This window comes from Alligator sinensis, unplaced genomic scaffold (assembly GCF_000455745.1).
Source record: "Alligator sinensis unplaced genomic scaffold, ASM45574v1 scaffold647_2, whole genome shotgun sequence".
Taxonomy (NCBI): domain Eukaryota; kingdom Metazoa; phylum Chordata; order Crocodylia; family Alligatoridae; genus Alligator; species Alligator sinensis.
This window is the reverse complement of record NW_005841832.1, coordinates 1,232,079-1,258,926: the sequence shown is the minus strand read 5'-3', so window position 1 is coordinate 1,258,926 and position 26,848 is coordinate 1,232,079. Positions and strand designations below refer to the sequence as shown.

General features: G+C 46.0%; 1 protein-coding gene across 2 annotated transcripts; it reads right to left on the bottom strand.

Moving 5' to 3' along the window:
- Positions 1-257: 257 nt before the first annotated feature.
- On the bottom strand, positions 258-26,332 carry UHMK1 (U2AF homology motif kinase 1). 2 transcript variants are annotated; one of them, XM_025194038.1, is made up of 9 exons: positions 26,219-26,332; positions 24,395-24,687; positions 20,726-20,917; positions 19,286-19,380; positions 18,189-18,265; positions 11,977-12,075; positions 9,215-9,303; positions 8,537-8,609; positions 258-6,879 (listed from the first exon to the last, which is right to left on the bottom strand). In XM_025194038.1, exons 1-9 carry the CDS (start codon positions 26,325-26,327, stop codon positions 6,827-6,829), a joined length of 1,080 nt encoding a protein of 359 aa, XP_025049823.1. In that variant the 5' UTR covers positions 26,328-26,332; the 3' UTR covers positions 258-6,826. The 2 variants fall into 2 exon arrangements, with proteins under 2 accessions (XP_025049823.1, XP_025049771.1); XM_025193986.1 differs by having other exon boundaries at positions 258-8,609.
- Positions 26,333-26,848: the final 516 nt, after the last annotated feature.

The window sequence follows — 26,848 nt, the reverse complement described above, 5'->3', positions numbered from 1 at the left end:
CTTCTCTTGTGGAGGCTAAACAAGTTCAGGTCTTGTAGCCTCTCCTTGTAGGGCTTGCCCTGTTGCCCCCTGATCATGCGAGTGGCCCACCTCTGGACCCTCTCGATGCTGTCCACATCCCTCCTGAAGTGCAGCGCCCAGAACTGGATGCAGTACTCCAACTGCGGCCTGACCAATGCTGCATAGATGGGGAGGATCACCTCCTTGGACCTGCTCGTGATGCATCTGTGGATGCATGACAAGGTGTGGTTAGCCTTCCTGACCGTGTCCCCACATTGGTGGCCCATGTTCATCTTGGAGTCTATAATTACTCCAAGATCCTTTTCTGCCTCTGTGCTGACAAGGGAGTTCCCCAGCCTGTAGGTATGCTGCTGGTTCTTTTCTCCCTAGGTGTCATTTGTCAGTACAATATACTGGAGAGGTATGGGCAGGGGGCCATTATCTAGCAACAGGCCAACCTGATGGGACCTGAATGAATCTTTCCAGTAGGAGCTACATTAAGTTTCAGTGAAGTTAACAACTGCAATACAAATGTGTTCCCCGCAATTAACTTGTGTGAAGCATCTCTCTCTCTCTAGTTCCTGAACACTTTGTCTTGAGATGAACCACAGCTGTAACAAGAGCATGATCAAAAGCAGTGAAACCCATTAAGCCAAGCTGTTAGACTAACATTCCAGCACCCCACTGCTCATGACAGATGGCACTGATCTTGGCACTGACTTGGCGCAGATGGCACTGATCTGAGTCGGTGATGGAGGTGAACAGAAGATTGGAATGCTGTTATAGGATGCTGTGTGACCCTGCGGACAACACTCCACCAGTTTCCAAGTACTATGATAGAAGCTAAAATCATACCAAAAGATATAGGCGGGGGGCCAGGGGAGAAAAAAAAGGATTAAAAAAAAAAAAAAAGAAAAAAAAAAGAAAACCTTGTTAGAGCCTATAAAACAGCTTTGTCTTCAGATTGTGAAGCAACTGTCACAGCAAGACAAAGAATTTCTTTCTATCTGATCAAGTTGTTTAAATCTGGTTGATTCCAAGGAAGAGTTAAACTCTAAGTACTAGGACTCATGTAAACATACCCGGAGGAAGGAGAGGAATGTTTCTAATAGTGCATTTGTGCAATTCCAAAGGAACATGTGGAAAAGGTCATGCTGCTCATTGTGGAGACATGCCTCCCACTGCCTTGTTCTTGAAGACATGATTAAGTACCACTGTTGGCGCTCACATCATCAGCTGGCTTCATGCAGTGCAGCAATTTACAAGGAGACGGTTTTATTTTTCCCAAACTAGTAACCCTGAAAACGTTGGCTCTGACAGACAGGCTAGGTCCTTTCCCTCCCTTGCTTCTAGTGAGCTCTAACTCAATCAAATTTCCCTTCCCCACCTTCAGATAATACAGAATAGATTTTTCCTTTCTTCTGAAAGTCAGGCTAATGATCTACAGATTAAAACAGGTTTCCTAGTTAATTTGTTGCAGGTAAGGATAAGGGTAGGAGACACAACAGAACCTGGCTATAGGTACTGTGTGTGTACCTTCACAGCAGCTGTGTCCTGTGATACAGTTATCACATTACTGCCATTTATGTCTCCAAGATATCTGCACTTTACCCAATGCAAATAACTGAACCTGAGTTAGAAACAGATGCATACATCAAGAGTAAAGACCTGATCTTACACTAACTTCTAGATGTCACCTAAAAATATTCTGGGGATGGGCATGAATGGTCAAAGGGAAGGCTTTAAAGATAAAACACCATTATTCAGTGGTATGAGCAATATGGGTTACAGCAACTTCTGCATCTGCCCATAACACAAGCAAGGAGCCAAAGCACTTTTTTTTTTTCCTGAGGGGGTCTCTCTTTCAATAGTTAGTCACACAGATATTTATTTCCCCTCTTGAAATGCTGTTCAGGCCCCATAATCAGTGCCCTGCCCAATTTATGGCAGGCTCCTACACACAGGAAAAAAGGAATAAATCCATCCACTGTTAAGAAAAGAAAAGGCATTTAATTATTTAAAAAAACTAGTAGCATACCAGCGAACATCATATATCAGTGATCTCCAGCCGCCAGTAGACCAAAGCAAAGGAGACCAGCAAGTGTTATACACACCCTATGCTGCAGTTCAGCATCATTGCTCTTTCACTTAATACAGACATCATCAGACATTCATACAAAGTGCATTTCATTGTAATGGAAATCTCACTGCTGCAGACAGTTCAGATGCCATTCAAAGTTTCTAGTGAGTAAATCTTTCAGGTCATCTGGTAGCCCTTCCCCTCACCCTCACCACTCCAGCAATACAAACATCATCAGTGAGGTCACAATGGTACCCAGTGTTGCACCCTACAGAGACGGGAAGATTTGGTCATTATTTCACTGCTGGACAACAGGGCTTCATCCACTTGAGTCTGGTCACTCTGGTAGCTTACCACAGTTAGTCAGGGGAGACCATGGTTAAGACAAACAAGGAGACTGTTGCCTTAAGTGGAATAGCTTCTCTCTGCTGTGGGAATAAGTGATGGCACTGATCTCCTATCTGCCTCTTGAAACCCATGTGCAAACTTCACTGTGACTGTTCCCCTCCAGTCCCAAATCAATTTCTATTGGCAGTTTGACAGTCACACGAAAAAGATTCTCTTCACTGAGGGCACTCAGCTGCCTTGGGTAGGTCTATTTCACTGAATCTTCCCTAGTATGCTGGTTACTTTTTGTCCCTGGCATATTGGCTACACCTCAGCTGAAGTGCCTCACTCTTGGGTTGTACTGATGCAACTACTGTAAAGATCCCAAAAGGTCACACATAATTGCTCTTAAATACTTAAATGCTGCATGTCTTAGATGTCAGCTAGGATTGTACTTATACCCACACATGAAACAGTATCACTGGAAGACATTTGACATTGATGCATTCCTGCATAAGCATCCATGCCACACTGCAACAGATCCCAGAGCTTCTTGGTAAACAGTCATAGCTTAAACAGTTCAATGCTGTGCTTTAGAGGGCCATGTAAGCATGGCAGATTGTTTGGGACCTTCAACTGAGGCTCAAGGGTTAGAGCTGAATGGTTGGCTGCAACCTAATTCCATGCCTGCTGGAACTATCATTGTTGCCTGCAGCAGGAGGTCACCTCAAGGAGCCAACCTAGTGAGAATGGAGACAAGGGGTAGCGGCTGTAGGCAACAACCCTGGCAGAGCTAGGCAGAACCTTAGGCTAGAAGATGCCAAGCTAAGAATGCTTCAAATCATCAAGTGGATACCTGAGGAAGCAGAAATCAGCCAAAAGCAACTGAGCACTCCAGACTCAAGTCCTGGATCCTTCACTGGAAAAAACTAGCCAGCCTTGATAGACCTGATTCAGCTAGAGTTGCTCAACTGCTTTGTTACTGCATTAGATACACTTCCAGCATCTAGTAGTGCAGCCTGGCTGACTCCCACTTGCCTAGCCCAAACAAGGCTGAGGCTGAGCGACCTATTAAAATGACACCCAAGCAGAGAAGCAACTTCCAGCTTCTGATGGAACTCGCCAGCCTCTGCAGAGCTCTACTAGCCAGGGTCCTGCCTGTTGGAGTCTGGCTCCTTGAGGAGCTGAAGCCAGGCTCTGCTATGACAATCTCTGCAACAGGCCCGCAATAGCCATCTGGTGCCTAGGCCTATAAAAGGGGTGTGAGTCCTTCAGAGAGCTGTTAAGTTTTCTACTCACTTTGGCAAAATGGCCCTTGGCAGGGGGATTGTGGGGAGCGAGGGACAATAGTAATGTCTTATTTCTGTTTGTCTCAGTCTCACAGCCATTATCAGCTCTGCTAAATTGAGAAAGTGTACCCTAGAAACCTTCCTTTGCTAGTGAGGGATTTCTACTGCCCATGACAGGGTGAGAGAAAACATTCAAGCCAGAGACAATGGTGAAAACAAGGTAACTATTTCAGCGGGCTGCATCGGCACAGATAAAGAGGCTCAGTGAAGCTCTCAGCCAGAAGAAACTTATGCAATGATGTGAAATCCCTCCCTCCCCACAATAAAGACTGAGAAGATCCAGACCTACCAAACAGTAGGCAATATTAGAGGACTTACTCACTTGCTTACATGCCTGTGCATAGTTCAGACACAACAGGAAACAGCTTCCAACTGCCTTTGACTATGCTGCAAAGCTACAGGTGCATCCATCAGGATCCTGTACTGAGAGACAATGGATCTGGTTTCAACTACACTGTTCTACAGAAAGCTTACTAGGCTGGCTCTTGAGAAGTCCTCTCTCAAAAGCTGGTTCAAATTCATCTTTGTCTGAAGCTGCATGGTGTCTGTATTCAATCAAAACTGTGGAGGGAAGTTGCAGAGGCCAGACTGCAATGGCTAAGACAACCCTGATTAACATCCTGAATGCTCACCAGGAAACAGATAGCCAAAAAGAACCCTACGATCTTTCCTGGGTAGGTGCTCAGATCCTTGCTTTCACATGGCATCAAGAGAAAAAGCTACTCAAGGAGTTTGCATTTTGCAGGTGTATTTGGTTCAAATCTACTGAATTAAAGCTATCTAACAAAAAAGCCCAACCAACATCTTTGGTAGAATCAGCTCTGCCAAGATGCACAAGAATGTGACCCTCCATCACAGCAGGCAGTTCTCCCTCCTGGGCTAAGGATTAGCAGCTCCAACAATTGAACAAAAACACTTTCTTTTTTTAAGCACAGGCAAACCTAAAAGCACAGGATCACAGGATCCAGCTACAAACACTTTCCCTATGAATACTTCAAGCCATCCAGCTACCCTCAATATGCCAGGAAAGGAAGAGCTAGACAGTAATCTATCCTACAGAAAAGAAGGGGACAAAGGGGACAGCCATGGTAGTAATGGCAGTTATTGGGGCATATGGGAACCAACAGGTGTGTGGACTGCCCTGGAAGCAACCAAATTGCTGGCCCGAACAGTGGTGCCCAGGCCAAAAGCTAGAGGGGCCTGTGGAGAGCCAGGATGATGCCTGTATGCCAGAGACAGCCTACAAGGGGAGAGGAACAAGACGAAGCATGAGAGAGCTGGGCAGCAAGCCTGAAAGTGGCCTGGAAACGCATGCAGAAGGATCCTAGCCCAGATTTGGTTTCATTCGATAGAGGACTTTGGGAGCCTTTACCCATGCAGGGAAAGCCCCACGTGAAGCAGTGAAGATCCACTAAGCTTGCATTTAGGTTATGGGGCCAATTCACCCTCCTGGATGATGGACGCCAAGGAGGTGCAGGCAGCCTGCTAGGTTATGAAATGGCAGCACCACTGTACAAAGCAGGGTTTGGGGCACTATCTGGATCCCACTGCCATTCTCCCTTTTGCTCCTCCCTAAGGAAGCAGTTTGGTGTTTAAACCAAAGCTCAAGCTAACATGTGGCTATCAGGACTGGGCCTGTCTCCTGAGACCGCAGCAAGGGATGCCGAGCCTGCTAATTTACCACCAGGAAGTTAACACCTGGGTGGCAAACTGGCTGAGAGGATGGAGAACATTGCCAAATCTCCCCATACTGTTTAGTACCTAGAAAAAAGGAGCCTTTGAAGTCCTGTACAGGCACACCCTTCACCTTCTGTCTTCACTATATACCACTCTTAGCTCCCATCAGACTCCTCAATTTAAGTTTATCAGACACAGCATGCTCCCATCCTGGCTACCTGCAACTCCTGCACATGCACTCCTGTCTTTTCCTCGCAGCCCCTTCCTGTGGTCTCACAACTCAGTGCTTCTGCATGGGATGCTCTATGCTCATTTCCAACACAATCCTTCCTTGCCCTCAAGGCCATGGATTAATGCCATCCCTCCACACACTCCTCCACTCACCTCACTGGTGGTTACAAGGCTCCCTCCCAAGCACCCCCACGGATGCCTCCCCTTTTGATACACTTCTCCCATCCAGGGCTCGTCTAAACAGGAAAGACAAGCACTGAGCTGAGACAAGGACTGTCATGCTTAGTCATTCCAGCTGACCAAATTTTAAATAACACTACCCCCCTCTGCACAGAGTATTTAACAAATTGGCAAGTGTTGTGTTAACATGGCATTTTGAATGTGAACAAGGCCTTGCCATTCCCTACCATAGCTAAGCTCAGCAAACAGAGCAGTGAAGGCAGGGGTCAACAGCAAGTCAGTTCACGTAACAATACATCTGGAATTTTGGTAGTTTAAAAATCATCTCCTCGTGTGCTGAAGCAACCACTAAACATACCGTCTCCCATTCCTCCAGGACACTACAGGTAACTTCTTTGCAAGGCTAACAAAAGCCAAGCATGCCATGTTCCCTATAGCCAAGCCCCACTGGAGGTACAGCCAACTGACACACTCAGGAAAAGGCTGATCAGTGAAGCAATCATCAGTTAAAATTTAAAAAACACAATGTTAAAACTCCTTTGTTGATTTTTACCAAATTTCTCAGGGGGTAAAATAATACCAAACACTTCTTCTTGGCCTGGAAAAAAATTCAAGAAGACTGGTTCTTTCGAGTAAGTGAAGGGAAAGTACGAAAATAGGAAGCTAGTTTCAACTTCAGCCATGTGTGGCAGCAGCTGCTCCGCATCAGCAAAGGAGGAATGAAGACCAAAGCAACTTGTGAAATGCTACAGACTTCAGCTCTCACTTGACATACAGTATGTGCATATTAGCAATATCAGCAGGCAAGGTCAAGTGCAGAATTCTGGAAAGTCCAGTACTGGCAGGATGCCACCAGCTTAACTGCCAAAATGCAGTTCTCCCCAGAGAGGGGCAGCTCAGAGAGCTATGCCAGCATGTTTCTGGTAGAAAAATGAATTAAATCGGGGCTCAAGATGAGAATGATGAAAGAAGTGCCAGAGGTTCAAGCCTGGATATTCCACTCCCTCGCCCCCACAGGGCTACTTGACTCCGAGTCTGAAAGGAGAAATGGAAGTATCTGTCTCGGATCAGATATCAGAGATGGAGGTGGGGAGAGAAAACCAGATCTGCAAACCCCATGGAAGAGTAGCCTTTTAACTGCTGCCCTGGAACTGGTGCACAAGTGATTCTCACTCAGTGGTAAAGAGGCAAGAGTAGAGCCAGATCTGGATTTTGACCACTAACTGGTATTGGAGGGGACCCTATGCTGATGCAGCAATACTGGTCACAGCCAAATTGTTGCTCTCCCAAGAGCATTGAATTCCCAGACTTGCTAACCCTATTGTTCCCAATAGCACTGGGAAAGAGAGCACCCCGGAAAAGGTCCCCAGTCAGTCAAGTAGGATTATTTTGTTATGAAAGATCTTGGATTGCCTCAGGCCCTTTTGTGTAACCAAAGAAGGACCAAAAGTGTCAGTGCTTGCTGCCTACTACTGCAATTCCAATGGATTAACACTGGCTACGGCAAAAGCAAAAACAAAAAAAACAAAACCCCAACACACAACACAATAGAAGCCAAGCATGAAAACTACAATAAACATTTGTTCTCCCCTAGAAGTCTTAAGATTAGATATCCTTCCTGATCCTTTAAAAAGGAATACTGCATGCTCCAGCCTTCCTTTACAAAAATGCTACCCAAAAATGCTTATGTGGGCTACATTTAGTGCCAGCAATAGTTATTAGTTAGAAGAGGTGACTCCACGTATTCAAAGATACTATATAACTTTAGTTACAAGGCGCTACAGGGGTTGTTGGGACTAAAATTGGCACTTTCCCTGAAGACACTGCTCCGTATCCGTTCAGTCTCTTCCTAGCCCATGCACCCATATAAATTTACCACCTGCCTACAGGTTCCCTCACCAACACTGGTGTCATTTCCCTGACAATGTTAGCAGACATCTAGTGCTGAGGAAAGTTTTAAAGGTCTTCTTGGGTCAGGAGTCAGTGACTGGGCACCTCTACAGGCCAGGTGGATCCAGTCTCAAGGTAGCCCACTACTTCATTAGATCTGAAGACCTGAAATCTTCTCCACCCACCTCAAAAGTGGGGGCTTCTGCTTGCTTCTTTACCTGGTTTATCAGGAAAGTCAGTCAAGCCTTCCCTGTATCTGATAGAGGCCCTCTGGGGTGCCTAAGAGCACACAAACTATGGACTCTTCCCTTTTACTGAAAGACAAGTTGAATATTCAGCAAAATCACCAGTTCTCAAGAACAGTAAGTGTTAAGGTGTAGAAATAAAAATAAATGTAATGGCCTAAAAGTACCTGTCAATTAACTACTTGGCCTTCAAGTCCCGTGCTAGTATCACTACTCCAGTCACACGAGAGCCTTCCAGGACAGGGAAGAGACATATTTCTAATGTAACCAAACAAGCAGAAAAAAATGTATGCAATTGAAGCCATGTGGGCCTCCTTTGGACTTCATAAAGCAGCAATAAAGGGCACAAGCCCAGTCTCTGTCCTTCACTGATCTTCCTTTAAGTTACTCCAAAGCAGGGCTAAGCTCTTTGTACATTCAATTGTAAAACACAATGAAATGAGGAAGAGAAGCTAAAACTACTCTCCTGATTGTTACTGCTGTCTAGAGCAAGGTTTGGTACAGATATCCTCTCTTATAGGCACTCAGTGGGTAAAACGTAGCCACAACAAACTTGCCATCAAACATCTTTCCAGTCAGCATTTTCTGCGCAGCTTTGGAATCACCAGCATTTGCATATTCAACAAAGACCTGAAAAAGAGAAAACAAATGAACAAACAAACAAAGCAAGTCATGCCCATCACCTCATGCCTCCTATCTAGGTATTTTATTCATCCCTATTGTTTATTGTTTGCTTAAACTTGCCTCTCTCTCTCTCTTTCCTTGTTAGGAATAATTCCTTAATAATAAAGAGTGCTTTTCCCTCTTTTAGCTTTGAAGATCCCCCTGCTTCCCAGGAAGCTCACTCATAATGAGAAGATAAGTGGTTAACGTCTTGTACTGATGCCAAGACAAAAAGTGATTAAAATTCTACCTTTAATTACTTATTTCTCTGGATAATACATTTTGGTTATTTCTGAGATAAAGCAACTTAAAATGTTAACTGCTCATCTCCCCTCACCCAACCCTCCATGTTTCTTCTCTCTTTCTTTCTTGTGATCCAAATTCCCCCTTTGAAATTTGGCGTGTCTCAGGTTGGGAAACACTAAACCACTTGGAAAGATGTATACTACCATGCAAGGCAACCAGCCATTTTGAGTTCCACAGCACTGGCGTCATCCAGCAGACATAACATGGGACAAATGAAGATGCCAACCTCAAGATCAGACCCTCCCACCCCTCCCCTCCACACTTACTTGGCCTTTGCCAGGATTCTCCTTTGGAATAAGCAAGGAAACCACTGGTCCATATTTCTGACACTCCTCTCTAATATCTTCCAGTATATCTAGGAAAAGAAAGACATTTCACAGTTTCATTTGTCCTTCACTCAGCAAACTATTCTACATGATACATCAAAATAAGGTAACATAAATGTTCTAAACATTGGTGCCCCAAGCTGAGACAATTGTCAGTGTATGTTTGACTCTTCCAACTCTGTATGCCCCCGAGGCCCTGTGTCATGATATCTCAACACATTTGGAATCCAGACACAGGCTTAGGGCTAACCCAGCTAAGACCCACATAGCAGCAGCAGCAAGAGCAAAGACATGTCAAAAACTTTGCAAATATTGATGACTTCATAACACTCAGCGACTTTCCCATGTAGGATGTGGCAAAGGACCCTGGAGAAAGCTTCACAGAGCTTGTATGCATCCTTATTCAGGATGGCTTGCTTAACTAGCTTCCAGTTTGATTAAAGATTCTTTCTCTGGCTCCAGACCACTTCTTCCTTATCTGAGAACAAGAGCTTTTCTTCAGGTTTTGAGGAAAGGATGGTATTGGGTTAACTGAAAGCAAGGCTCAGTCTTAATGACACAGGAGCTGCTAATCCGCCTCATTAAGCAGCAACACACTAGGAGGGGAAAGCAGCCCCATGGGGCAGCAAGTCCATTTCTCTATTCCCTGCCCCTCATGACTGATCCACCTCCCTGCTGACCCAAGATCTGTATTTCTAGTTCAGTCAGGCAGAAGTCACTGGCTCAATGCAGACTAAGCATCTCCAGCATACTCAGGACTGAAAACCAAAGAGCATCAAGGACCATGGCCTAGGAGAAGGGGCTAGCAAACAGAAAGGCAGGGCAGCTGCACCTTTTCCAAGGGAAATTTGCCTTGTAGGATGATCTGTATTGGGAGGGCAGGCTGAGGGAACCCAGGGTATCTGGAAAGCTACAGACTACAGAAGACCCAAGGGAATGTGGAGCCCAGTTCCACATTCACTTGGGTACATGGTAGCACATTGCAAGATGCTATAAATCCTAATGTATTCTAAAAACTCATGCACAGAGCAGCAACCCAGGACTCGTGAGTATAAATCCCAAAATTCTCCACTTTTTCTGGGGTCCCACTGAATCCTACTGGGGAACGTGAAGTTAAGTGGTATTAGGAAAGAGGCTGCCACCAGCTCTGGTCTCTAGGGACTGGTGGAACTTGTATTTCTTTCTTGCAGTTGGTGGGTATGTGACTTTTCTGCCTCTGGCTCCCTGCTACATGGAGGAATGTGAAGGTCCTACTGCTGGCTGCCTTAACTGTGCAGTAGCCCCAAACATATCACAACATGTCCCTACAGAGAAGGGATCTGAAGACTGTCAGAGAAGTACAGAAGAATAGATGCTCTGTGATCCCTTCCTTTAAAGGAAATTCTTGAGTATCCTCAGGTAGGAAAAGAAGCTGCTGAAACAGTAGCTTCATGTCCCAGACTCTGAGGCATGGAATAACACTATTTAGCCCCTAATATTCAGCAAGGAGGCTCTTCCTTTGAGCTGAAGGCTGATATTTGGTGGGGGTGTTGCCCTCCACCTCCCCTCTCCCTCACCTCTAACCTCAAGAGGAAGACCTTTATTCTTTCAAACAAACTCTCTTAATGGGCCCCTTCAAGGCATCCAAGCACACACTGGTGTTGTGTTGCTTGTTTGGCCACTAAATTGGGGACTGTGCCAGGCACACAACCATACATGACAGATGCAGTGAATTAGCAATTCAGAGCAGGTAGACCACTCAGCTGAACTGGGTTTGGAGCACATGACTGGTATTTTTTCCTTGTATGAGCACAGAGCTATTGCTTTGGGCAATCAGAACCAGGTTTAATGAGTACACTATTTGGTTACATCACTGACGGTCTGGATAAGCAATCAAATGGAAGCAAGTTAGCAGGGAGGGGGACGGAAATAGAAGGGGCAGGGAACGATCGCAGAACAACCTAATGCATTAAAACTGGTCTATGTGCCCACAATTACCTCATGGTAAACAAAAGCTAAACTGCAGCAGGTTAGCCTGGTTTTATTTAGCATTCTGTGTTGGGGTCCTGGTTGTGGTTCACTCACTTTAATTTGACTGTGTATCCATATGCTTAGCGGATGAGTGAAACCAAACCAGCTGCTACTAGACCACCTGTGTGCGAGCCCAGGCAGCCCCAAAGGCCCAGAGAAGCTCCCTACCTTTTACCACGCATTTGGACTTTAGAGCTAGCTTCTGCTATGCAGGAGTGAGAGTTTTGGGGGATTTCCACTGCTATGAGCCTATGGAATTTTGCTACAATTTAAGCAGATCATTTTAATTCTCTGATGATGCCTCAACTAATTTATCTGTTACAGCTTTTCAGAGTACTCCTGCTGGCTTCCATATCGCCCCCTCCTGTGTATGCCCAGCAAGAGCCTCATGCAGCGGAAACACTGGTTTTAAGCACAGCAGCTTCATAGAGACAGTTCAAAGTAGCTCTTCTTGCTTTCAAGATGCTCCATGAACTAGCTGCAGTTACTGTATTGGTGTCTAATGAATCTGCTCTTAGCTGATGCAAAAGCATTCTTTGCAATCCATGCAACCAAAACAATCTTTACTTACCTGCTCAGGGCATTTTAGACCTCTGATGCTCCTTTGACTACTCCATTCTCTATAGCATTTGAGGATGTGGGTGTGCATAGTGACATGGCTACACATTTGCAATTCTATTGCATATACCAACCTTCATATTCTTCTTCACTCTGAAGAGAGGCATCACTCAAAACATTTAGCAACCTCAGCACAGGAGTTGGAAGCATCACCAGGTCTTCAATATGGGGAGCTGTTTGACAGCAATAAGTTAGATTGAAGGTAAGGTATTAAATAAAAAGATGAGCATGAAAGCAGTGAGGTGGGGAGAAGGTTTGTTTGATAATAGCCCACACAATATCAGTATTTTTTGTACGTCCCTCCGGCCCCTCAACTATAATCCTAAATTCAAAGCTTTTAGCAATGCTGTGCCTAACTGACCTCTTTATTTGCATATTAATGAATTATGCAACTTCCCCACCCTCATTTCCCAGAAAAGCTTTCTGTGCACTCTGTGCCAGTGCCAAGACCAGAAGGTTTGTTTACCCAAAAGCAGCAGGTAAAAGTGCTTTGAAAGGCATGGAAACAGTGTGAAACAAGACTAGAATGACTGCTACTCCATTTGGTTTTTGAAGTGTATATACAGTCTCGTGTGACTAAAAGCAGTCAGGACATATCAGGATATGGAGGCTGTGTGATAATAAACAGAATTATTAACCACACCATTGTCCTTCCCCAAGCATACTGTTACTGCAGGACTCCCATTCTTGCATCCTAAGTTCAAGCAGAAGAGGGGTGCACCTCTACCTCAGATTTTGGACGCATGCTTCTTCATTCCAGAAGCTGTTGCCTCAACTCCCTTTAAAATACATTGTCAGTTGTAAGGCAATGGTATGCGTTGTTGCCATGCTGCTTTTTTTTTTTTTTTTTTTTGCAAGAGGCCTAGATCTAAGGTGCAGAAGTGTGCTTAAGGCAGAAGGGCCCAGAAGCCTGTCTCTGAGTGACCAGAGCATGAACCTTTGCAGATGTAACAACTGGTTTGGTCAGCAAAGCAATGGAAGTCATTTATATGTTTAATTAGACACAATCAAACAGAGCAGAAAGCTTGAAAGGAAGAACCATAAATAGTAATTGATGCAGCCAAATGTATTGAATGTTATTTTGCTGCAAGAGATGTGTTTTGTTAGAATGCTAAGATGAGTTGTAAAAAACAAAGCAGCCTTGTCTGACCATAAACTAAGGTGAAGAAATAGCAAGCCAGTGTTAAACATTAAACAGCATTCCACAATGGGAAGGGAAAGGAGATAAGAAATCCTCCCTTTTGCAAGGATGTCAATCACAACTAATTAACACCTTCCAGGTTTACAAGAAATCTAGTTCAATCCAGTTCCAAAAGTTTCAGTGAAACAAATAAATTCAATCAGAGATCATTCATCAGAATATTAGAATCAGCCATCTATAAATTTTGGGCATAGGCTGGAAGGAAATTTTGACTTCTATATCTGAACTTCTAAATTTGGATTTCTCTCAAGCTCAGAGAACCAATTCAAGTCCCCAAGGGAAAAGAGAAGCCTGGCTAGCAGACCTGTTTATTTCCTGAATCCGAAGCTACATAAGCATTGTCTTTATTGATCCAAATAAGCCTTTGTTATCACATATCCTAATAAAGTTTTGAGTTGCAACTGGAATGGTCTCACTGGTCAATCAATCTCCTCTCACCCACAGTTAAAATTTAGTGTAACAGTTCCTGAACGCAGATGAATCAAGAGCTCCCTAAAAAAAATTCAACTGCAACACAAATGTTTCAAAGACACAATATCAAGGACAACCCTAAAGATAGGGAAGGCAAAAAAAACGTAAATTACCTTAAGCAATATATTGCCTTAGAGTTCAGCCCTGTCTTGGGAGGTGGATCGGTGGAGTGAGAAACCAGTGTTATAGATACCTACAAGCAGAGGTACTAAGTAAAAACTGCTCTTCAAAGTAGCTGCAGGATTTTCACTCATGTCGATTAAGCATCTGAGGAACTTCTCAACATAAAGCTACCATTCCTGCAGAATGACCAGTGTAGGTGGGTCAGTCAGTGCACAACAAGTAAAGGCATGAAGGGGCAAGGGAGGAGGGGGCAGACTGAGGCCCCCACGGTGAGGCAGGGAGGGTGTGGGGCTGGGGCCAGGGCAGACTTCAGGATGGAGCTGTGAGCAGCTCATCCAGGGGGTGTGGTGGGGGACGGCTTCCATCACTATGTGCACCCCAGGAGGGCATAAGGGGCATGTGCCCCTGGATCTGTGCCCGAGGTGAGAGTGGGCTGCTGCTGCAGGCCGGGGCCAGGGTGGTGCCAGGCTCTTTCCAGTGGGGCCTGGCCTGGGCTGAACTTGCAGCGGGCGGTGGCAGCACTGGGAGGGAGGCTACAGGAGGGACTGCAGTCACCCCAAAATTTGCCATAGCCCCCCTCCCAGTACCACCGCATACCCCAAGCACAACCCTAGCCCAACCCCCCCACCAAGAAAAGCCCGATGCCACCCTAGCCCATAGCGGCAGCCCACGCTTGCCCTGCATGCAGATCCAGGGGCACACGCTCCCCCATGCTTCATGCAGTGATGGGAGCTGCCCCCCCACACATGCTCTCTGGATGAACCCCTCACAGCTTCATCCTGTGCCCCGCCCCGGCTGTGCAGCGCCTGCCCCACCAAGCCCCTTCCCACACAACAGACTTACCAGCCAGGCCTGGCTGCTCTTCACACTGCCAGGCTGAGCTCTTGGCCACCAGCATGCTGCTCTGTGGCTGCGTGCATGCATAGGGCATTTATCAGCAACATTATTGGCCACATCAAAAAGAGCTGATTGCCCATACTGTTAATTTGCCTTCTATTGGTGCTGATCCAATATGGGACTGATGCATCAGTGCACCTCTACTGGCAGCCTGGTCCATGTTATCTCCAAAGGGAAGACATATTTATGTCCTTATCTGAAAGTTACAGAAGCAGAGAAAGCAACACCACATTCCTCTAAGATTTCCATTATTTTTGTTGAAAGAGTTGGGGTGGCTCCCTTATGGATTTTCCATTGAAGCACACACACAAACCAAATGGTTGCAGGCCAACCTTGTTGGTGAATTTATGAAGGTGTGAAAGAGAAAAGTTAAACCCAGCCGAGCTGTGATCACATCAAGACTAGTTCCAGATAATCGCCTTCTCTTTATACAAGTAGCATGAAGTGCTTCAGCTTAAAGGTTGAGGTGGAAGAATTAGTGCTTAATAGCAAAGGGTTGTTCCAAAGGAAGCTAAACAATTCAGAGATGAATATTTCAAATTACCCACACTGTGGTGGGATGGTAATGGTGGAAAAATCCCAGTAAAACCCTGCTAAGTTTGAAAAAGAACTGTCAACACACTGGAAGTGTTTTTTTGAATCAGAGGCATGACTATTCAGCATGCATTGTGACTCCTAAGCAAATTGACAGAGATTGATATTGCTCGTTTAGGAGTGGCAAAGGAAAGCCACATACATCAATTCACCATATTAGAATTCCTTTCCCACGTGACTTAACAGGTGAGAGGATATCAAATGTTAAACGGTCCAAGACTTCCTTTTTGCAGCACCTCTGCATACCATGCAAATTGGCAGATCATCTTATGCAATCAGATGACTGCTATATGGAACAGAAATAGTAGCTAAGGAACACAAGAGTTGGAACCATAATCTAAAATACTACTTTGCCAGTCCAAGAGCAGAGGGTTCTTTAACCCAGAAGACAAATGTAGAACAAGACCCTACAGGTGAAGTTAGGAAATATTCCAAAATGGTAATAAGATTAGCATTTTTAAAACATCAAGGGTGACTGACTACTGGAACAACTTACGAGATCTCTAGTTAATTCTCCATCCCTTCCACATTTTAAATCCAGATCAAATAACACCCTCTCAAAAGACACATTTTAGCTCAACCCAAAGTTAAAGGGCTCAACTGTGGAATCAGAATCAGTGGATGGGTGGATGTCAGACAAGATCCTAAAGGTCCACACTGACTTCTAAATCTGGAGCCCCTGTTGCTGTAGCAATCCAGCACTCACAAGCTGATCCTTTTCATTCCGCAGGAGTCTCAAGAAGCAAGATCTGCATTGCACAAACAAGGAAGCAGCACCAAAGAGTCAAATGATTTGTCCAAAGTCACGTAAAAAACCTGTAGCACATTGCAAACTAACCCTAGATCTTCCAGGTCCCAGCATTGTGCTTTAACATCCCATTGTATCAACATTTCAAATCTCCTCTCCTCCAGAAACCCCTCAAACTGCCAAAATCTGCCCCTCCATTCTTTTTGGCTCAAGAGGGTTTCCTGGTACACCCTGAAGGTGGAGGGGGGAAATACATCCTGTCCTCTGGGAGCAACCAGCAGGAAGAGCCAGCTTGGCTGGATGGTTTCCTCCACTTTCCTTAGGCAGGAAAAAGCAGGTCAAAATTGAGTCTGGGGGTACAAACTTCACAGTCTGTACAAGCTGAGTGACAGATCAAAAAGGGTGCCAGGCAGAATGACAGGGGCTCACTCAGGGCCAGATGGTGAAGGACTGGGGAGACAGAGCTTCCAATGCAACCGAAATCGCTAATGGAACAGAAGAAAAGCCAATGTGCCCTGGCAGGGCTGAAACAGCAGCTCCTCCTGACCAAGATCCAGGTAAAAAATAAAGTTCCCCCCCAGGGCTGCCACAAAGGTGTCCTGGAGCTGCCCTATGCTCTTCTGTAGTTTGCTCAATCCCTCAGCCTGTATCAAGCTCTGGGAAGTCTGCCTGAAGTTCACAGCTGGTCACTCCCCCAGTCAGAGATGAGAGGCCCTGTACCACCACGCTGGCACCAGAATGAATGGAAAAGGAAGGAGGATGTATCAAGGCCACAGCTGCACTGTCCAATGTAGAGGCAGAGCGTAGAAAGGGCTGGGGTAGGAGGCGGCAAAGCCAGGCATAGCTCCTGGGACACACTGACAAAGGTTCTAGAGGGTGCTGCGGCAGGGACAGGATTCTGAGGGAAGGGACCCGAGAGAAGCAGAAGAGGTCCTGATGCATCAGGATCCAAGCATGGGATCCAGTGAAGATGACAGTGCCAGATCAGAGAGGGGGCAGTATTGGCAGATCCCAATATCTGTGTGCAGGGGGATTTGCCATACAATCACCAGTACAGGCAGCATTTGAATCCCAGCCACTTGGTCCCCAGGGCTGGTGCTCCATTCCCTGGAGCAAGGTGCTATTTCAGTGCAACTGCCAGGTCGTGCGTGCAAGCCAGCTTTATCTGAGGGGAAGGCATGCTAACAGGTGCCATCATCAGACATCTCTCACCACTCATGTTCTTGACTTCAAAGCTACCACACTTTTACCATGTGAGGAATGAAGAAACCCATGTGCTAATACCATCTCCTTGAGTTTAGGGCTGTCTGAGGAGCTTTACATAGTATCCCATAACAGGAACAGTTTTAGACCAAATTTTCAATAGGGAAATTGGGGTGTGGATTATATCATAGGTGTTTACTCAAGGGTTGGAGGGCAACCACACCACTCAGCTATTCCTATCAATCAAGATGGCCTAAAGTAGAGGAAGGGGAGAGATTTTCCCTTTCCTGCTTGGTGGGGAGGCCCCATTTAGGGCTGGGGCTAACACCTCCCTGGCTCCATTCACCCCATTTCTCCAAATGCAGGTCTCCCACACCTGTCTCTAGCCCTCTGCACAGCACTTCTCCCAGACAGCTGCACAGCCTACCTCCTTCATGGCCCATTTGCCTAGCACCTTGCAGAGATACTTGGGCTACCTCTGCACATAGCAGAACCATGCTCCAAGTGCTGTGCTTGAGCTAATCAGCTCGGCTTCCTGGCAAAGCTGACTAACCCATGAGTGGCATTGCACAAATGAAGCCATGCTACTTGCATTTTTGGAACTAGTGCAATCAGAACTAGCATGGGGGGAAATCTCTGCACAACTCTCAACAGGCTGGAACTGGCCCCAGAGGCCACCAGCTAGACAGCTCCATTTCAAATAAATACCCCATTATTTTCTGCTTCCTTTCTTCCAGACTATCAAAAACACTGGTTTTGCCTGTCTTATGCAGATAATATGGAGCTGCTGGCACTTTCAGAGGGAGTCCAATACTAGTGCTCTCAGGGAGACAGGGGGCCTACAATCACATTTAGTAACAGTGAAAGCACAGGGCAAGCTCAGACCCTACTCTGCAGCCACACCACAGAAGGGAGAGGATAAAGTACTGCTGGGCACGAGAGACTGATGCAGGGAGAGAAAGAAAACCAGAAGGGCCAAACAGTTCCAGCTCTGTGCAAGTGCAGTCACACTAAAGAGGCAGGGACAGGGGATAGGCCACCTGACTTACCAAAAGGAATGCTGAAGAATGGGCTACACAAGGCCTTTTCAGCGGTGGCTCTTTTTCCTTGGTCATAATGAAGCATGCTGCAAGATAAAAGACACTCTTTACATTCACATCACTTTAGCTAAAGCTGCATGAAGAAGATATATTTCAGAGCAAGGCTGAATACTTGGCATGAATAAATAACACAGCATAATCTGTCCTCCAATCAAACTTAAGTAAGCACTTCAAAATGTCCTTTGTTTGCATCAATACCACTCCATGATTCTCAAAGATCTGTTATCCATTCAGGGGCACCTGTATCTTTCAGAATTGGGACTCAATGTAACTGTGTTACACGGACCCCAAAACTTTTTTTCCCCCCTCCCCCAAAGAGTGCCCCCCAGGGACTCTCAATACTGAATGCTTGGAAAGTAGTATACTATGCCTCTCCATCCTCCTCACCTACAATCTTAACTCTCATGCTGTTGCAGCTGCTTAGAGCTTTCCTCTTCCAGCAGCCTGATAGTGACAAGATCACCACAATAGCTTGCCAGGTTCAAGCCAATTTCTCTGCCTGAAAAAAATCTAAGTTAGAGAGGCAGAAATATGAGAGGCTTCTACAGACCTGGAGATCCAGAACTGACTATTGTCCCAGGCACACCTTGCCAATACAAGTGGGAAGGCATTCCCCACAGTTTTATAATGTTCCTTTATCCCAGTAAAGTGCATTTGTGCAACTGTTTTTCTGAGTTTTCCAAACACCACAACTCCACTGGAAGTACTTGCACAGACAGTGGAAGTACTTGCACAGGCAAGGTGCTGGGGTTTTAAATGCTGTCCTTTCCACCTGCTTTAACCTGCTTTCCACCTGCTTTAAGCAAACTGAGATCAGAATAGTTAAAATGCTGGAAAGCCATCTATGCCAAAGCTCTAAGCACTGCTGTGACTTATGAAGCTTCATTGGCCTAAGAGTGAAGAAGATTTAAAAAAAATGCTAGCCTAGGGAGGTTACAATTTCTTAGTACCTGAAAGCAAGGCAAAAACTATAACAAAGCCGAGATTAATCACGCTGAAGATGTGCTATACAGACAGCTTGCAGTAAATGTGCTATTGTAACATACCTTTTGATAAGGTCTCTGAGGTGATAGGCTGGGATGGCTGAATTTACCACACCTTCACTGGCAAAAATGTGATCAATGATGGCAGAACTGCTTGTCTGGAGAGAGAAAGAAGCCAGGCTTAGAAGGAAAGAAAACCTTAATATAAAACATTTGCCATAATGCTGTAAATGATGCAATGATAATTCCTAAACTTGATACATAAGAGTTCTGGCTATCTGGAGTTATGCTCTATGTAGGCAGTTTGGATTAACCAACACTGAAGGAAGAGATCAAGGTGATCTGAAGAAAACTTATGAACAAAATTATATTTTGCACCTCGTTACACAAAGCTTTTGTAGAGGTGCAAAATATAATTTTGTTCATAAGTTTTCTTCAGATCACCTTGATCTCTTCCTTCAGTGTTGGTTAATCCAAACTGCCTACATAGAGCATAACTCCAGATAGCCAGAACTCTTGTGTATCAAGTATATCAAGACACACACACACACACACACGAGAGAGAGCGTCCTGGCAAAATTGACTAACCCAAGAGTGGCACTGCACAAATGAAGCCATGCTGCTTGCATTTTTGCAACTAGTGCAATCAGAGCTAACGTGGGGGGAATCTGAAAAACTTTCAACAGGCTGGATCTGGCCTGGAGGCCATCAACTAGACAACTCCATTTCAAATAAATACTCCATTCTTTTCTGCGCCCTCTCTTCCGAACTATCAAAACCAATGGTTTTGCCTGTCTTATGGAGCGGATTTTGTGCTAAGAGACAAAGGGAGGGGGGGGGGGGGGGGGGGAGAGAGAGAGAGAGAGAGAGAGAGAGAGAGAGAGAGAGAGAGAGATGCTGAAAGAGCTGTTTTATTCCTCACTGAGAATCTTTCTGAGTGGAGATTAATTTTCAGCTCTCCTCCCTGCAGTAAACTGCTTTATTTCACATCAGAAAACCCAGTCAGGCTTTAGGTCTCATGATCAGGACATCTATCCCCCTCAGAGAGAGCACAGTTAACAAAAAGCCTCACATTAGCACAGGAGTCGCTTTAAAAGCTAGAGAGCATGTTCTTGCTTTGTCATTGTGCTGCTGAGCTATTAGCAAAGACCTAGTCTATCTGTTTTGCTAGTTGTTCTGGTGTTACGCCAAAACCAGTTGTAATTCTTCTTACACGGAGAGTCCAGTGGCACAGTTTTGGGAGCCTCAATATTTCACCTTTTCTGCAGGATGAACATCATGAACTACACTCAGGCCACAAAGAAACTCTCTTGTTCTGCAGGTGCAATTTCAAGGCTCTCAACCAATAACACCCCAGAAGACATATGGGACTGAAAGTGATTGTTCTAATGGTATTTCCTGGACACTGAGAATAACTTTACATCAACAAAACAAAATAAAGGAGCATGAGAATAAGAGCATCCACCCTGATATCTGGAAATCCAAGATGCAGCTAATCCTTACCTTCCATTCCTGAGATTGGACTGTATGTTTCAGTTTCATTCCTGAGAACATTTCCAGTAAAACAATTCCCAGACTCCAGAGATCCACAGCAGAGGTACACTCTATTTCACTCTGGAGCCCAGCCTGGGCCAGGCAGTTCTGCAATTCTGCCTCTGGAGCCCGGTACCCGTCTGTTTGAATGTATTTCACATCCTAGGGAAGGTCAAACCAATGTTATTAGAACCATCATTCAAATCAGCTTTTCAACTATACTCCCTGCTCTCCGTGCCCACTTAGAGAGCCCGTTTTGGGACCTGGGCACAAAGCATTTAGGTCAGTGTAATTTATAATGGTTTTGTACGCTGATGTAAGTTACACTAGGATCTGGAATGGGGAAGTGAGCAGCTACCTTGGCTAACTGCTTCCTCTAAACACTATACAGTACCTCAGCACTAGGTGGGAAAGGCACAGGTAATAGCCTAGTCATCTACAGCAAAGGGCTACTGCAAACATGTGACACCTTTGCTAAGCGTAGTTTTACCCCCAATATTTCCTAGGGTAATTCTATACTGAAATCCAAGAGTTATACCAGTACAAAGCTGTTTGCCTGGTATCTAATCTATATGTTGGAAACATGAATATGGAAACTGATTACATTAGTATAAAGCTGTCACATGTCCAAGAACTCAAAGAGGCAGTCTACTAAACCCCACTGTTAATCTATAGGCGGTGCTCAAAACTCTGGGCTTGTTTAGCTAGTTCAATCTGCTTTGTAACCAATGTGGCAGTATGGCAAGACACTTTTGGAAAAAAAAAAGTTACCTCCCAAATAAGACAGTGACAAATTTCTTGACATCATTGATGTGTACTAGGGAAGAAAAGGCAAGGAAGAGCCTTGGTACAGATAACAGGAAGGTGCTTCCTGAATCAGACCAACCATCCATCCCATCATTACCTGTCCTCGGACTGAGAATTCTGGAAGCTTGAGTCCAGGACTAAGGCTCCCACAACGTGCTCCTGAGCTAATTATGTCATGTTTAAAAAGGACAAGCAGGATCAATGAGGGTTTCAAGTCCCTGTTCAGGTACAGGGACTCCCTGCAAGCAATTTTAAATCACAAAACAGGCATCTGTAACCTGCAGACAGGGGAGTTAACAAAGGCACATCCACTCCTGGTTCTCCTCCCACCCCCCTGCAGTCAGCAGAGCTGCAGCAATCAATTTCTGCTCAGCAGCTGTAGCTCAGCTTTCTATTACTGCAGAGAAGTTAAAGTGCTTTTAATGCTGCCTACTCAAAGAAAACAAAAGCAGCTGCAGGGGGAAGCTTCCCTTACCTACATTGTTCTAAAATGCCTCCCCACTTTTTTTTGTAAGTGATGTTCAGGATGCCTGATTCATATGGAGGGGTTCCAGGACATGGGTATGGAAATAAAATTTCCCTGAGGAAAGAGTTTGTGCCTAGTCATCCTTATCAGTAACTCATTAGAAGAAAATACATTTCATTCTGAGCTGACTGCATATCACTGTGATAGTATAGTGGCACAAGGACCCCACAAGCCAAAGGTTCTCTCAATGTTTCCTGATGTTAACCTGCACAAGATGTACAAGATGGTCCCTCTGTCCACCTCTGAAGCAAAAAGATTACAGCAGCTGAAATGTAGTTTCCCAGGCTGGAATTTAACCACCCTGACTGCTGGGAAGAGTTGAGATCTTTAGTGAGCATAAGTGACCAAGACTTGTTTTACATTTCCCTCCAAGAATACAAGCCCTGCAATGGTAAGTGACAGCACCCCTCCATCCTGTCTATATAAAAAAAAGAAAGAGACTCCAAAGCAGCAAAGAAATTAAAATCCTCAGTCTCAACCCTGTCAAGCCACCCAAGGAGTCACAGATGGCATGTGTGTATACCACTCATCACACAGATGGGAGAGGGCAAGATGGATGCCCTCTATGTGCTCATGGCAAGGCACAAAGGTCATTCAGCCCAGCAAGGATGTTCACTAAACCAAAGATAGGAAATCCAGGCCAGATGAAGCAAACTGAAAGGATGAAAAGTGTACGAGTCATTTGCAGAGCAAAGAGGCAGACAGAACTTCCGAAATTCTGCATCACATTTGCAAGAGCAGTAGCTGGTCTACCAGACGGCATCAGATTAGTAGCAGCAAAGGCATCCAGCCAAGAAGCCTGAAGGAGCTGCAGAATAAAGCAGCCAAGCTGCTTACTTAAAAGTATGCTCATTAGAATCAGTTGCTCAGCCAGAAAACCCAAATAAAAAATGGTGATCTTGGGAGTTGCAAACTAGCGCATATTGCCTTCAGCACCAGTTTACCTGACTGAAATAACTAAATGATAGAACCTTTACATGAATACAGCACTACAGGGACCACCTTCACGGTGGGGAAAAAAAAAATTAAAAAAATCACATCTTATTTACTAAAAGTCTATGTTTAACAGCTACACCAACAGTGGAAAGAGAAACAGAAAGACTGTTGGATTAAAAACAAAATAAAACCCCCAAAGCAGATTCTATAACCAGATGCTATTAGTGACACTAAGCAACTATGGGACAAAAGGTAAATAGTGCAATAAGTTAAAGATGGAAGGCCTTAATGGACTAGTGATGTTGATCATCTTTATTAACAAGGAAGGACGGGCCCAACTATGAGAAAGGTGACGAATTTTACAGACAATTTCATTGCTTGTCCTGACTTGCCTAAATGGAGACTGAGGCACAGAAGGGTCTAACACCATTGGGTGAAGGGACAGCCTGATAGCAGATGAAAATCTGGGTTGACAAGTCAGGCACATGAGGAAAAATAAGTTTGCTCAATTTAAGTGCTGCAGGCTTTTCTGTCAATGCTAACTGTATAGGACGGGAACACAACCATCCTTGTGGACTGCTCAGTGCAACCCCCCCCACCCCTCCAAACAAACAAAAAACCTCTCTCCTCAGTAAGCAGCAGCAGTAAAAAAAAAAAAAAGAAAAAAAAAGCCAACTGAGTGATGAAATGCATCAATAGTATTGCCCCATCTCAGAAGGAATATAGGAGACAGACATGGAAATACAGATGAGAAGTAGGGTGGGGGAAGAGGGAGTAGTGCAGAGAGACTGAGAAAGCAAAGGCTGTTAATGGGCAGATCAGGAACTCCGGAGCCAGAGTAACCCAAAATAGGGTAGGGTAGATATGGGTCTGTGTGTTCCCACTTTCTCTCTCACGTAGTGCACAAACAAGGGGCATCCTGATGAAACTGTAAGGCAACTATTTAAAAAAAGGGTATTTCATCAAAAGCACAGCATATAATTAACCTGTGGAATTCACTGGTAACACCTCAATAGGCATCCAAGGATGAGGACAACAGACACACTTCTGTTTTAGGGCATAAACTGGAGTTAGGTAAGAATTTTCCTCTTAAGGGACAGATGCGATGCCTTCCTAAGCATCTGGTAACGGCCAGGAAAACAGATTATATGGCTACTGGTCCTATCATGCAGGGCATTTCATAACACCACATTTGTTTAATATCGACTCATAAAACAGGGCAATACAGAAAGTCCCCAGGCTTATGTTCTTTTTGCATCCTCCTCCCATCCCAAATCAAACTGCTTATGGAGATCAGCTTAGGATCATGGAGTACAACAAAGCAATTCAAAATGGGTAAGAGAAACTGCTTGCGCAGCTGTGAGCCACACCTGGTTCCCCTCCTTGAAGCTAAGCCCAAAGTCAATGAGTTTAAAGCACTCCTCCTCCGCACTCCACAGAATGTTGCGTGGCTTGAGATCTGCATGCACATAGCCTTTATGGTGAAGGAAAGCCAGGGCTTCAAGGACATCTCGGGCGCAGTGCTGGATCATCCACATAGAGCAGCCATGATTGCTGGAGTGAAGGAGCAGCTCTGAAACGCTGATATCCAGCAGCTCCAGCAGGAGGCAGCGTGAAGGCCCATTGGCAGAGAAGTGGTTGGTGAACACACCATACAGTGTCACTGGAATCAGAAGCAATCCAAGAGCTTGGTGAGGTTGATGCAACTTGTGGCCCCGCTGCTCTCCTCCTCCACCTCTAAGGTGCTGGGGGAATATACTCAAGACCCTGGCCTCAAGCATATTTTAACAGATGCTTATTGCTTAGCCACTGATTTATAAATCAGGACTTCTTGCTGAAGCAATGGCTTCATCAGTTACTGTCCATGCTTCCCATGGGTCACAACCCACCTGAAATTGTGCTGCCGCCTCTGGGCATCATGGGCAAGCAACAAAGCAAAAAAGGTTCAGAGCATGGTGAAGGCCATATAGTCCACCAGAACACCTACCCAGGACATGCTCTGTACTTTACTCAGTGCATTGCCCAAGGGAGTCGACACTGTAGTCACTACATGGCTGAGATATGACTACATATGGGCAAAGGGGGCCACAAGAACTGCTTCAGCATGTGACGTTCCTCAGCACTCCACCCTCTAAGACCCCTATCATTCCCAGCCTGGCTGCAGGCCCCTGTCTGCAGGAGACTGTAGGGCGAGATGTATTCCCAGGTCCCCAGAGACCAGCACTAGCGTGCACTATCACCAAAGACAAAGTTTCCTCCATTTCTCAGGACATCTCTCCTCAGGCCCTAGCAGGTCAAACGTTAGACTCTGCATGAGCTGCAGGGCAGATGCAGCTCCCACAGCCAAGCCCACACAGTAGCAAGGGCACACAGCTCCAGCCAGGTCCAAATCCAGCTCAGCTCAGCTAAGCTAGTGGAAGTTTACCCTCACATTCCCCAACTTGGCCCTTAGAAGACCAACTGCCCCACTCTGGTAAGAGAAGGGATACAAGGTCACCCTGGAAATGAATTTATACTACCATCACCACCTCCAAGCGTTCTCCCTGCTTTCTTTCTGCCCAGCATAGAGCCCCCTCAGGTAAGCAAGGACCTCTCTGTATTTACTTTCCAAAGAGTGTGGGATGAATGCACAGCAGCATTCATATCCCTAGTGCAACTCTAGATGTACAGCCCAGCCCTGCTAGACTGGTCCCAGTTATCAGAGGCTGCAGTGCAGGGGAAAGGTTGTTATCACGCTCCTGACCTGGTTTAGTGATGCTGCCATGGGGAAATCACTAGAGCAGGATGGAGAGCTGGGCACTCTGCCCGGGTGACAGTGATTGCTCTGTGGCTCCCAAACAGAGGTAGGGAGTCCTAGTCAACTACCAATGTTGAAGCAGGTATCTGAGCTACCGTTCCTAGTCCATTAACAGTGCCACAGAGGTGTGGAGCAAAGAGGGGATTCCCATGGAGGAATGGGGGTCCCTTGTCCCAGCCTGGTGATCCATGTCTTGACTGGTACTGTTGAAGGAATATATGGGGGTGGGAATTCCTGTCCTTGCCCTAGCCCAAGGGGTTTCTGATGTTGAAGGGAGGAGAGGGCATTTCTGTCCCAGTCTGGGGGAGCAGGGGCTCCATGTCCAGATCACTAGTGTTGCAAGGGAGGATGGGGTGGTCTCCGTTACAGCCTGGGAGAAGCAAAGGACCCTGCTCACCAGTGCTGTGGTGGGAGAGTAGGACTCCTGCAGTCATCCATGGCGCAGGGCATCTCTGACAGTGCAGGTCTGTATCGGGGGACCCCGTCCCAGTGCCTGATGTTGCCATGGGGACAGGCGACACAGGCTGTCAGTTATCAACACTGCAACGGGTGTCAGGAGTGTGGAGACCTACCTGGGCCAAGTCCCTGTCCGTGGTGGGCAGGGGGCTGCTACCCGTGCTATAAGGGGCATGGTGCTCCCATCCCCGCTCTGACTTGCACAGGGGGGAAGCACGTCCTGCCTGAGTGGGGGGACGTGGGTCCTGCTGGCTGATGCTGCTGGATGCAGCAGGTGCATGGGGCCGGGCCGCTCTACTGGCCAGAGCCCTCCACAGCTTAGGCACGGGGGCAGCAAGGCTGGAGGGGCTGCAGAAGGCCCTCGGCCTGTTCACCCGCGAAGTAGTGGACGGGCGAGAGGGCTCCTCATCTCAGCCTAGGGGCTGCAGTGGCACTGGGGGGTGGGCGTGAGCAGGGCCCCACCCCGTGACTGATAAGGGCTGGGGGCTGTGCCGGGAAGGGCCATCGCTACCTGCCTGCGACCCACATCCCTGGGCCCGGGTCAGTCCGGGGGAGTCCCAGGCGCAGGCAC